Below are 12,639 nucleotides of genomic sequence, written 5' to 3'. Positions count from 1 at the left end.
CGCGGAAATGTTTGTTGAAAGGGCGGGCTTCGATGGGCGCGACTCCGCCGCCTCGGGCACTCGCGGGTCATCAAGTCAGCTGCCATCACCAAGGAGCTATGTACCTTGGATACTGCGACGGCCTGAAAATCCTCAGTGATTTGCCAATAGTGGGCATGATTTCTGCTAGGAGTGGTGAATTATTGCACAGTCATGCTTGGGGAAGGTACTCTAGAATAAGAGAATATTAAATAATAGGCGCGACGCTGGATTTGGAGGGATAAACCCCAAACGTAAACTAGGCGACGATCTAATTGTTCGTACTGCCTATGGACCTGGTAACTGTACGGAAGAGGTAAAGGTGCAGAAGGGAGATTCCTTGGTTACGAATTCGATACAAACTTCGAGTCCCGTATTACCCTCCAAAGCTCTAAGCCAATCCATCTTTTCTATTGTATTAGCTAAAGCCGATATTAATATTCCGGCAACGGAAGGTTAGCTTACATACCTTGTTGCGCTTATGCGTTATCGGCTAGCTTTCTCTTTTTGATGGGTCGAGTGCTCGCGATTTTCTCTGACTCATCTACGAGTGTCGCCATCTCCTTCATCTTATCTGCGCAGGTGACGAGCTTGACGAATTCGTCCGTATTGACGACTATCTCGTTCAGAGTACTAACCGGCCGACTCCCTTGGAGAGTGGCGCCTCCACTACTGGATGCCCGGTGTAGCGTCAGGAGGCGCGACCGAGCGAAACAGACAGCCAGCTTGGTATTATATTCGATTATTCTTTCGACCTAGTGTTCGTCCCAATGCAATATTGCCTCGACCCTGGCTTGCTAGAGGGTCCAGCCCGGGTTAAGGGCGACATACTTGGCACTAGCTCCCGAACCCTTCACATCGCAAACAGAGAATGAACTGCCAAAATCATCCCAATTAATATTGAGCTTAATGAAAGCGGGGGCGCCAGCCAAGCGGTGCGCACTGGGCGTGAAATTCCCGTCGCGCCTTCTTTTTAACGTTGTGGGAGACGCTGGCAAGTTGACTCCCCAGGTCCCTACCTGGGTCATCGACTTAACGCCCCGTTGGGCGCGGATGGGGCCTGGGTGGGTGTTCGGGCAGTTTTTGTTCCAGCCATTCGAAAAGACGCGCTTCCACAATCCATCTCGGGCTAGGCATCTGGCACCTCTCCGGTGCCTTTAGCGTCGCCGAGCTTAACAATAATGTCATCGAAGCACTTCTTTCGGTCGCTACTGAGGTCCTCGGCACCCTCAATCTGCGTCTCCAGCCCCGAGTGATGCTGCGAGAGCGGAGGTAGATATTTCGCCGTCATGTTCGTGATTGTATGATGCAATACAATCGATACGACAAAGTGAAGTTTGCGGGAAGTTTGCGGGAAGCCGGTTGCAGAATTGAAATCACCTTGAGAGTAGTGAGGACGGGAGGAAGGTAGAAGATTTAAGGATTGAAGTTGGGTGGCCTCTAATCCTGGGCCGTAAAGGTATTGATCATAATCGTAGCACAATAGGAAGGCGCGCCTAATGCACAGAACAGTAGCGCACGGTCACTCTCTCGCCCCCGAGGTGAGCCTAGGCGTATCCTAGAGTCAGCCTGCGTTCACCATGCGGGCAGCCCGTAGTCCCAGCAAATATTCTGATCAAAAAGAACTGCCCTTTCACCCCCCCTCCCTCCAGGTTAATATTCCAGTACCACTTAATCTGGCGGCGAGCCTAGTTGTGTGCTGGAAAGAGGGCCTAGGCGCAGACAGGGATGACGATAGCCGCGTGGGCAACGCGGAGGATGGCCAGAGAAATTCCTCGGCCTCAGTCGGTGAGAAACATAGCGATCGCCACCGCAATTGCGCAGTAGACATGCCACTCGGTGTGGCTATTCTGTGCTATGATCTTGATTCGGTCCAGGAAGTCCTTGAAGAACGCTGGGTGGGGGCATTGGCACAGAGACATGGTTGCGCGATTAGGTTGGGCTTTCGTATCTAACGAGAGAATGAGTTTCTTAGATGCTACGTAGACAAAGGTGAAATTGATCTGAGAGAAAATCTAGCTGGAGATTGAGGCACCTTCCTCAAGGTCGTGGGTTTTCAAGCATTAACTGCACCTTCTAATCTTGCAACACCCGTCTGCACCTAACCAACACATTAGACTTGGAAGGCGCGATTAGCCTTGCCCATCAGGGACAGGGCAAGATACAGGGCCGCTGCAGCTTCCAGTCGCGCTCAGACACCACATCCAAATGAGGTTCGCCGGCGAGCAGGTAGCTCCTGCAGGCAGCGCTTTTACACCATCTCATCGGTCCAGGCTCATTGTACGAGTCTGGGTGGATCATGGAAAACCAGCCCTTCACAGGATTGATTCTCCCCTTGATACTTCCAACCGGGACCCCTGCTCCACTGTCGACGGTTGCCCATCCATTGACCGTCGCGCACCGCCCTCCGTTCTCGTCTCGGAATACGGTGGAACAAATGACGTCGAGGCAGAAGCTATATCGGGAGCAGAAGCAGTACGGTGTTTTTGGGCTCCCGTAGTAGTCGTAACACTTGCAGCTGAGTCCAAACCAGTTCACGAATGGAAAGTCCTCTTCAACAATCGGTCCAAATCTGGAGACAGGGTAAAGAACTTTTGAGGGATCATCACCCCCGTGCCGGCGCGCCATGGCGGCCCAGAGCCTTTCTTTTTCCGAACCTTGCTCGTGCTCTAGATCGGCGCTCGAGTAGTGAAAACTCCACGCGAATTTGAGTGACACGTCTTTTGTTCTGTCGATGCCCACGCTGCGTCTCCGCGCGTAGTAGCCACAGGGTTCCGGCACGGCGCACTTTGGGTGGTCGCACTAAATTCCCTCGATCTATAGTCTATATATCACGTCGCTCGGTTAATGCGGAACAACCGCTCGACATCTTCCCACTGCACAGTTGTGTGGTCGAAGATGCGCACAAATCCCTCCCTGCCGATGCACAGTCGTAATTCTGGTGGCACGGCACGCTGCTTGGCAGAAAAATAGCCTCCAGCTCGGTGAACCTCGGTGCGCATTAATCGCGGATTCGATCTCCCCATGGCTTGTCGTCGATATCGTCTTTGTCGGCAGGAGAGTCAGCTACACCGATACAATCGACATCTCTGTTGGTGGGAGTGTCGGCTACACCGATATTACTGACATCTCTATCGCCATTGTCGGGCGGGGGCGGGGGCTCGTCGCGCGGCTGTTCCGGGACATCTGCTGTTTCCGGATCGGATAGCCACCTCTGTGTAGGAATTTCTTGACCATCAGCCTCTGTCTCGCTCGACTGCGAATCGTCCGAGTCATCTGGCATGAGCTGGGTGGCGAGCCATCGACGGAGCCAGTCGGTCTGCTTCCTGATGTCGACCATCTGGGAGGTGGTGATATGATCTTGTGGTTTCGTGTCAAGTCGAATTAAGGTCCAAGAAAGAATACTTATGCTAACTGAGAATAATAAAAGGGTTAAGATGCCGCCACACAACCGGGAGGATTATTAAACGCAGATTGAAAAAAGACACGAGCCGAAAAAGGAAAGTTACTTACTAGAAAAAAGAAGGTAGAAAACTGACACGGCCATGCCGAGCAAATCACGTTCCGGGACCTGGTCCGCTCCATGGGGGAGATATCAAGGTTCGGCATCCTGACAACCCTAGCGTTGCCGATAACTGCTACGCCGCGAAGGCCTCTGCCGCGTTAGAACAGCCCGACTAGGACAAGAAACAACAGATACCAACATGGCGATAAAATAAAGAAGAGAACATAATACCAATTTGAACACTCATAGTACGTTAGTCCTTGTGCTCGTCATAAAAGCGAGATTCCACAATTTACGACTTTTTTCTTTCACCAGAAATGAGCTTCTTCCTTCACGCCACGGTTGCGAGAGGCGGGCCCGCCTCTGCATCGAGCATCTGGTGTTTAGTTTGTCACTTAGGTAACAGCAAGACTTTTCACTCCTGTCTAAAAGCCTGCAATAGCCGAGGCATTCGTTGACTGGCCACACATTAGGTCTGACCCCGTGACTGCAACCTTCGTCCTAACCGACTGCCAACGCCGGCCGACTCTTGACTAATTCCAATGAAACCTGGGCAACGAATGTTCTCAATGTAATATTGAAAATAACCATGTCATTGACCCGCAATCCCCCCCTTTTTCCCCAAATCCATCAGGTGGCAGCTAATAATTGGGGATAGTGTCGAGACGCCACCCCGGGCGCCGGCTGAATCTCCGGAGAATTCATCCAGCTCTGGCACCGCCTGATTGAGCGTGCCCAGCCCAGCCCTGGTTTGGCGGACTAGTGGCAAGGACCCGGCCGGCCCCTGATAGAGTAGCATTTCCCCATTGTCCGGAAGCTGCCCCCTTCAACTAGGTACGAGGCAATATATGAAGACACATTACCCCAGATTCTGTGCCCCGCCTTCTTGTGCCGCGCCCCCGACCGACGCGGCGTCCTCCTGCTCCGAACATGTATACTCACATATAGTGCCAGGGCTTCATTTCCGGCTAACATGGCAATCCCTGGTTGGGGGCGACCTGTGGTAGGGGCAGCCAGCTGGGGGGAATGAGGGGAAGCCGGATGAATGGGCTGCCCGCCGTGGAGACGGCCGACTCTAAATACTCGGACATTTTTCACGCTTGGCCGGCCTTGGGTCTTGTCTCTTGCCGTTGCTTCGAATTGTCGAGTAGTGGCTCTACCGTACTTACTGCTGTGGTGTTTCTCTTGATACAGTCACCATGCATCTCGTTCAGAACTGGGCAGTCGCCGCGGCTGTTGCAGCATGTGAGTAGCTCACCTGGAGAAGAGAGGTTGTTCCACTGCTAACGGCACTGCTTGTAGGGCTGCAGACGGGTGCGGCTGCACCGTCGATCAACGAGGCCAGGGCGGGGCCGGCGTCGTGCAGCACGTCGTCCAAGGACACGTACGACTACATTGTCGTGGGTTCGGGCCCCGGTGCCCTGCCGGTGGCTGACCGGCTCTCCGAGGCCGGCCACAGCGTGCTGCTGCTCGAGAAGGGCCCGGCGTCGTCGGGGCGGTGGGGCGGGACCATGAAGCCGTCATGGCTGTCGGGCACCAACCTGACGCGATTCGACGTGCCGGGGTTGTGCAACCAGATCTGGGCCGACCGCAACGGCATCGCCTGTACCGACTACGACCAGCTGGCCGGCTGCATCCTCGGCGGCGGCGCCGCCATCAACTCGGGCCTGTACTGGAAGCCCCACCCCGAAGACTGGAACATGAGCTTCCCTGCTGGCTGGAAGAACCCCGACATGCAGGAGTCCGTGTCCAAGGTCTTTAGCCGCCTGCCCGGCACCATGTATCCGTCCATGGACGGCAAGCTCTACCTGCCGCAGGGCTACAACACCATCAGCGCCGGTCTGACGCAGGGCGGCTGGACGTCCATCGTCGCCAACGACCAGAACGACCAGCGCAACAAGACCTTCAGCCACACCACCTACTACTTCAGCGGCGGCGAGCGCGGCGGGCCCATGGCCACGTACCTGCTGACCGCCAGCCAGCGCAAGAACTTTGCCTTCTGGACCGGCGCGGCCGTCAAGCGCGTCGTCCGCACCGGCGGCCACGTCACGGGCGTCGAGGTCGAGTGCAGCGGCGGCACCACCACCATCAACGTCACCCCCAACACGGGCCGTGTCGTCATCTCGGCCGGCACCTTCGGGTCGGCCAAGATCCTGTGGCGAAGTATGTGTCTCTCCATCGCCGGTCTGTATCAGCGTTGACTAACAGTTACTCAGGCGGCATTGGCCCGAAGGACCAACTCAACGTGGTCAAGCAGTCGGGCGACGGCGCCACCATGGTCTCTTCTGACCAGTGGATCGACCTGCCCGTCGGGTACAACCTGTACGACCACGTCGGCGTGAGTTTTTTCCGTCGCGCCGAAACAGGGTTTCAATTAAGCTGACGCCTTTGTAGACGGATCTCGAAATCGCCCACCCCAACATTGTCAACTACGACTTCTACGCTGCGTACAACAGGCCCGCGTCGGGCGACTCGCAGTCGTATCTGAGTAAGCAGCGTCGCACGCACTGGGCTTAGTTGCAGGGATATCTTTCTGATGTGTCGAATTGTGTGATTAGATGGCCGCACTGGCATTTTGACTCAGGCCGCGCCCAACTTTGGGCCCATGGTCAGTTGTCCTCCCGTCTTTCTCTTCTTCTTTACAGCTTAGCTGATTACCGAAACACAGTTCTGGGACATCATCACGCCTTCTGACGGAATCAACCGCCATCTGCACTGGCAGGCCCGCGTCGAGGGGTCGCGCAGCAGTAAGCCCTGCTTACTCCTAGCTTATTACTTTACTTCCAAGAACACAACTAACAAGCCACAGCATCCATGACGCTGACGCAGTACCTGGGCACGGGCTCCGTGTCGCGCGGGCGGTTGACCATCAACAGCCAGCTCAAGACGATCGTGTCGACGTCGCCGTACCTCAACAACGCCGGCGACGTGGCTGCCGTCGTCCAGGGCGTGCAGAATCTGCGCGACGGCCTGGCCAAGGTCTCGGGCCTAACCTGGATCCGGCCTTCGTCGAGCCAGTCGTCGGCCGCGTTTGTCAACTCGGTACCTATCCTCTCCTGTATCTCATTAACTCTGTATGAAAAATTGGTTGTGCTTACACTATTGACTGAATAGATTGCCGCGAACCCCGGCTCGCGCAACTCGAACCACTGGATCGGTACGTTTTCTTTGTCTATGCATTATTGTTGTTCATAGACCAGATCGCCTGACTGATTTGCTTCTCGCAGGAACCAACAAGATGGGCACCGACGACGGGCGCAGCGGCGGCACCGCCGTGGTCGACACCGACACCAAGGTCTACGGGACAGACAACCTGTTCGTCGTCGACGCGTCCATCTTCCCCGGCCACGTCACCAGCAACCCGACAGCCGCCATCCTCATCGTCTCGGAGCACGCCGTGTCCAAGATCTTGGCCCTGCCGTTCCCCGCCGCTGCGGCTTGAGCAGACAAGGAGAACTTCGTGAAGTGGTTGTGGTTGTGGTTGACTTAAAAAAAGACAGGCCGATATGGATAATTAGTACTAGCTGGACTGAAATAAAAAGAATACAGCTTGCCGCTATTTGCTACCTTGTTAATGATTGATTTGCGGGAGACGGGGGTGGGAATTTCGGACACGACTTATCTAGGCAGGGCACTTACAGACACAAAAGCCATGCTACCTGTCCGACGGCCTAGACAGGGTGACCCACCTTTGCAATCGCCCCACTTTGCAATTTTTCCCCCACACCGCCAACTTCCTACTCTCTACCTTCCACCACCAACAACTTCCTCAATACTGGTCGGAATAGGCTCAAAATACGATGGTTCGACGCGTACGAGAGCGGCTAATAGCCGAGGCTATTGAGGCTATTGATCAGGGCGCTCAGCAGAAGGAAGTAGCGCGCCTATATAGGATCCCTGAATCCACCCTCAGCAGACGACGCCGTGGACAACAGGATCCACGACAAGCCCAAAAAAACACCCAGAAGTTAACTGACGGCCAGGAAGCCTTCGTCGCCGAGTGGGCTCTTGAGGAGGAAGCTGCAGGGCGTGCCCCAAGTCGTGCACAGCTAAGACGATTCGCACAAGCGATCCTGAACGAAGCCGGGCTCCCTGGGCGAGTTGGTGAGCGCTGGGTAGATCGGTTTTTTACCCGCAACCCCAGGGTAAAGGCCAAGTTAGGTACCTTATTAGAACGGTCTCGAGTCAAAGGATCTACCCGTGAGAGATTCCAGCATTTTTTTGATCGTTTGGAAGGTGTAATTAAGGACAAGAAGCTGGTACCTGCGAATACCGCTGAGGGCAAGCGATTGACGCCCGTAGTGATCTTTACGGGTGAAAATCTACAAGGCCAACACTTCCCGGATAACTTCAAGGAACTACCAGTCCTCAAGACCTGGAAGTACGACTGTACGCCCACAGGCTGGAGCAATAGCAAAATAGCTCTTATGTGGCTCAAGGAAGTATATCTTCCTCAAACAAAGCCCCAAAGGAAGGACGATTGGCGCCTATTAATCCTCGACGAACACGCTACTCATATCGACGAAGACTTTATGCTTCTAGCTAAAAGAAACCGCGTACACCTACTATACTTGCCTTCACACACTTCTCACAAGACCCAGCCACTCGACCGGTCTGTCTTTTCGGCTTTGAAGTCCTATTTTCGCCAAAGAACCCTCGAATTGGCTTCCTTCACAGCCTCAGCACCTATCAACAAGCAACGCTTCCTTTTTTGCTACCGGGACGCCTCAGCGCAGGGTATGTCAGCCCGGAATATCATATCCGGCTTCCGGAAGACTGGAATCTGGCCTTTCCAACCCGCTCGTATACTTGACGACCCCGAGGCGGTCCGGGACGAAGCTGCAAAACCAGTCCCCCCATCCACACCACCCCGGAAGACCCGGGCAACCCGGAACGACCTCTTCAATACACCTCAAGGTAGTCACGACGTCTGCAGGCAACAGGGCTTAGCCAAGACGGCCACTAGTCCCCGAGATAGGGTCGTCAGGACTATGTTGACGAAGGTAGGGAGGGCACTTGATCAGAAGAATACGGAAATCGCTGCTTTGAAGGCAAAAAACGACTTCTTAGCCAACGAGTTGGAATCCAAAAAACCCTATTCACGTAAAAGGGTCAAAATAGACGCCAACGACAGATTTGCTACTATTGACGAAATTGACGAGGCTCAAAAAGCTAGTCAAAAGCCTCCCAAGAAGAGATCCAAAAAGACCAAGTCCAGGCCTGCACACTTGGTCCAGGAAGCTGAAGAAATTATCGCCCGTGGGCTTGAGCAATATAGGGCGATTGACGAGCACTAGAATGTACTTTTTTCTATAGAATTTGGCCTACAATTGAGTATTTTGACGATTCTTGTGGTGGGCGGTGATGGTGGTGGGCGATTGCAAAGGGGGGCGATTGCATAAGTGGGTCGCCCTGTCTAGGGCGAGCTTGGTGACTCGGCAGCATATTGCCAAGTGGCCAAGAACCACGGGATACAACACCCTTTCTCCAAATCCAGTTAACAGCTCGCAATCTTTGAACAAAAGCCAAGAGGTATCTTGGGGGCAAGGAATGCAATTGGCTGCCACCCACCATTCACTTCACCCCAGCCGCTACGCCAGGCTGTTGGAGATGCGGTCGACCTCGGCGGTTGTGGCCGCCGCATCGCTTTCATGCTTGGGTGGGTCAAGGTGGATGCCGTTGATCCCCATGTTTGTCTCGGCTATTATATAGCGTGTTTGTTTTTGAGAATAGTGTGCTTCTTCTATTCTTTTACGGATTCCCTCGGTATCTTTTTCATCCTTGATCTGCTGCCGTAGCACCTTGTGCATTTCTAGTTCGAATTGGCTTAGTTTCTCGAACCCATATTCGGGTGCTTTGTTCTCCTATTGCTGAGGCCATGTCCTTAGTTGGGGTGGTGTTTTCTCAACGCCCGTGAGGCTCGAAAACTCCGTCATTTTGATCGAGGCGTGCAGTTTGGTCATGTCTTTCTCCCATAACTCCACACGCGCGGTACTACCACCAAGCCTAAAGAATTTAGTGAACGAGTCTACTAGGCTCTTGGCGGGCAAAAAGCGATGTAGAGAACAGGCCATGTCGACCAGGCAGTCGAAATTGACGTGCAGTCCGGCATCAGTCACCTTCGACACCATCCAGATCAAGGTGACAGATGGCATGGTGTCGCCGACATATTAGGCCGGTCCTCCGCCGGCCGACGAATGATAGCCGGGGAATATAGTCTGGGTAATGCGGTTGGGGCGTCATGGTCTGGCTCTCCGTGGTATGTGACACATTTGAAGCTGATGCGATGCTCATCATATGCAACGCCGTGGGCTACCGATTTGATGGCAAGATGATGGGGGTGCTTTTGTGTCACGCGCATTCACAGGGCAACGGAAATGAAGCATTTAATGCAGGGAGGTAAGGCTTGAATTGTCTGAAAAGGTCTAATCTCTTGTTTCCTTTGGCAGGTCCCAAAGTCTCTTTTTATAGTTATGAATAGTGGCAAAAGCTGGTGGCGAAGAATCACATAGCAGCTTCTAGATCTTTCTTGCTCACTAATCCCAATATTGTGACATTTTGTCTACCTGTTCGGCAACCTCAAACTTGGTCCGCTCTTTCTGAATCTCCTCCAGTATCCGGTGTATAATAGCGGTCATATGCGGGTGGCCCTTCTTTAATTGCTGTAAGTACTTGAAAACCCATGTCAATGGGGCTCCATGTGCAGATGCCGTATCCCAAATGCCCATCATTGGTATGGTAACCTTTTTGAGGTTGACCAGATAGTCCGGGACATGTCCAAGCTGCTTCTTTTCAAAAGCTTGCCTCAGCGCGTCCTGCAGGCTTGGGCCCCTGTCCTTACTTCCTGGACCCTGGCCCTTACTTAAACTGTTATCACCCCACCCAGTCCAGGTGTCAAAGAGGAGTTCGATGATCAAGTCCAGATTATCTTTATCTCTATCTCCACCTTGCCGTATGTACGTAACCGTATTGAATCGACAAAAAGCGGAGCTGCGGATAATTGACGTTCGCGATCGCGCACATGATTGGAGAACTTGGATTCTGGCACCACATTAATGGGGCCAATTGCGTGGACAGTACGTATTCTGTAACGAGCTATTACCTGGTTGTTATCATTACCTCTAAGGGATTCGACAGAGATCTGGGGCATTTAGACCACTTCAGTGATACGCACCTGCCTCACTCAAATACGCCGCACGACCGTCGCGACAAGGTGCGAGGCTCGCCGCGCCGTGTCGTGCCGTGTTCCTTCCCCGCATGTCCGTTCAAATGCCCCCGTTCACCCGAATCCAATCTAAAAAATGACAGTCGGATGTCATTCCACGCAAAAGATTTGGATTTCCAGGGCTGCATTGTCTGCCCGTCAGCAAACAGTTGCACACCGGGACGTTATTTCTCTTTAGAACCTACCAGGTTCTCTCCTCCCTCCTGTCGGAGCAACCGACATTCAAACCTGTTTCAATTGTGTCCAAACAAGCTTTCTCATGTTGGTTCCAACCTCTGCATGTGCCGCACGCGCTGACAAGCAAGATGCGTGCACTGCACAAGACCAACCCCCATCCCATCCCATCCACCTTATCTCTCATCTGACTGCTAATTGCCTACCGCCACGGACATGTCGCTTCGCACCCTCAAATACGCCGGAGTCGCCGTCGGGGCCGCGCTAGGGCTCTACCTCTCCTTCGTGGCGCTCCTCACGGTTCCTTCGTTGCAGGACCAGGTGATATACCTCCATAGCGTATCGTTGACCTGGTTCCGCGACCTCAATGCGCCCGAGCAGTTCGGCTTCCTGCCCAACCAGGTCACCCTTTTTACCCTCGACACCGCTGACGGCGAGCGCCTGCACGCCTGGCACGTCCTGCCGCCAGGCCTTTACCACGAGCACGAGGCTCAGCTATGCGCCGAGCCCGCCGGCGTCGTCAACGGCAGCGCGATCGCCCGGCGCCTGGCCTTTCGTCTGCTCCGCAACGACCCAGACTCGCTGCTAGTGCTCTACCTGCATGGCGCCGGCGGCACGCTGGGCTCGGGGTGGCGCCCGGCGTCGTACCGCGCCATGTCGGCCGCGTCGCCGCGTCACATCCACACGCTCGCCATCGACTACCGCGGCTTCGGCGCCAGCACCGGCCGCCCCTCCGAGGCCGGGCTGCTGGCCGACGCGCTGGCCCTAGCGCGCTTCGCTATGCACGCCGCCGGCATCCCGCCCGACCGCATCGTCGTCTTTGGCCACTCGCTCGGCACGGCTGTGGCGACGGCGCTCGCCCACCGCCTTGCGCACGCCGCGCCCAGTGCAATTAGCAACGACAAGGTCGAAGGACTGGATGACGAATCCCCCGTCTTCCTCGCCGGCATGGTCCTCGTCGCGCCATTCACCAGCGTCGAGCAGCTGACCGCGACGTACCGGTTGGCGGGCGTGGTGCCGCTGCTGGGGCCCGTGGCGTATTATTTCCCACGCGCCATGGCGTTTCTGCACGCGTGCATCCGCGACAAGTGGCCGAGCGCGGACCGGCTGGCGGAGTTTATACGCGCCGCCAAGGCCCAGCATCTCATTGAGTCTGTGTCTGCATCTGGCGAACAAAAACGACAACCAGAAATCAGATCGAGCAGCCGCCCACGGTACCACGTCACCATGATCCACGCGCAGGACGACTACGACATCCCGTGGACGCACGCGGCGGCCATGTTCCGGCACGCCGCCAACGCGATGAGCGATGATATGGCGCCAGGCGAGCTCGACGAGTTCCGGTCCGGCGACGTGGTGGAGTGGCGCGCGCCGGCGGGGGTGCTGCGCGCGGTGGCCCCGCGCTTCGGCCTGCACGACCGTATCATGGCGTATCCCGTCGTCAGCCTGGCCGTGCTGCGGGCATTTGAGAGCGCGGACCATGGTGGTTGAACATTAATTACCAAACGATTGTTCTCATTCCTTTTGGGTCCTGAACTAATTGGCTGGCAAGGAACGTTGTTGCGGTCGTTGCGAGGTTCCTCGACGTTTCTTTCCTGTCCCTATGACCCCCATCGTGCTGTAATTACATCCATGAATGGCTTTGGGGGAATCTTTATGGCAAGGCGGACGGGAACCGGTAGGGTGATGAGGTGAGCTTACTTTGCTTTACATTACT

At 55.0% G+C, this 12,639-nt stretch overlaps 3 protein-coding genes across 3 annotated transcripts; 2 read left to right on the top strand and 1 right to left on the bottom strand.

Annotated features, from left to right (window-relative positions):
- Positions 1–2,878: 2,878 nt before the first annotated feature.
- Positions 2,879–3,565, bottom strand: B0T26DRAFT_771599 (uncharacterized protein; the record flags this gene model as incomplete). Its single annotated transcript, XM_060446551.1, has 2 exons — positions 2,879–3,378; positions 3,532–3,565. 2 exons carry the CDS (start codon positions 3,563–3,565, stop codon positions 3,020–3,022), a joined length of 393 nt encoding a protein of 130 aa, XP_060298613.1. The 3' UTR covers positions 2,879–3,019.
- Positions 3,566–4,722: 1,157 nt separating this feature from the next.
- B0T26DRAFT_771593 (cellobiose dehydrogenase) lies at positions 4,723–7,294 on the top strand (the record flags this gene model as incomplete). The annotated part of the gene is made up of 9 exons (XM_060446550.1): positions 4,723–4,768; positions 4,826–5,686; positions 5,740–5,861; positions 5,918–6,011; positions 6,082–6,131; positions 6,192–6,270; positions 6,333–6,565; positions 6,638–6,680; positions 6,751–7,294. 9 exons carry the CDS (start codon positions 4,723–4,725, stop codon positions 6,963–6,965), a joined length of 1,743 nt encoding a protein of 580 aa, XP_060298612.1. The 3' UTR covers positions 6,966–7,294.
- A 3,844-nt stretch (positions 7,295–11,138) lies between these two features.
- Positions 11,139–12,413, top strand: B0T26DRAFT_642674 (abhydrolase domain-containing protein; the record flags this gene model as incomplete). The annotated part of the gene is made up of 2 exons (XM_060437467.1): positions 11,139–12,073; positions 12,128–12,413. 2 exons carry the CDS (start codon positions 11,139–11,141, stop codon positions 12,411–12,413), a joined length of 1,221 nt encoding a protein of 406 aa, XP_060298611.1.
- Positions 12,414–12,639: the final 226 nt, after the last annotated feature.

The sequence above is a fragment of the Lasiosphaeria miniovina genome, assembly GCF_030549165.1.
Source record: "Lasiosphaeria miniovina strain SMH2392-1A chromosome Unknown B0T26scaffold_3, whole genome shotgun sequence".
Lineage (NCBI taxonomy): Eukaryota > Fungi > Ascomycota > Sordariomycetes > Sordariales > Lasiosphaeriaceae > Lasiosphaeria > Lasiosphaeria miniovina.
The sequence above is the reverse complement of the archived record's forward strand: the minus strand, read 5'-3'. Positions and strand labels throughout refer to the sequence as shown.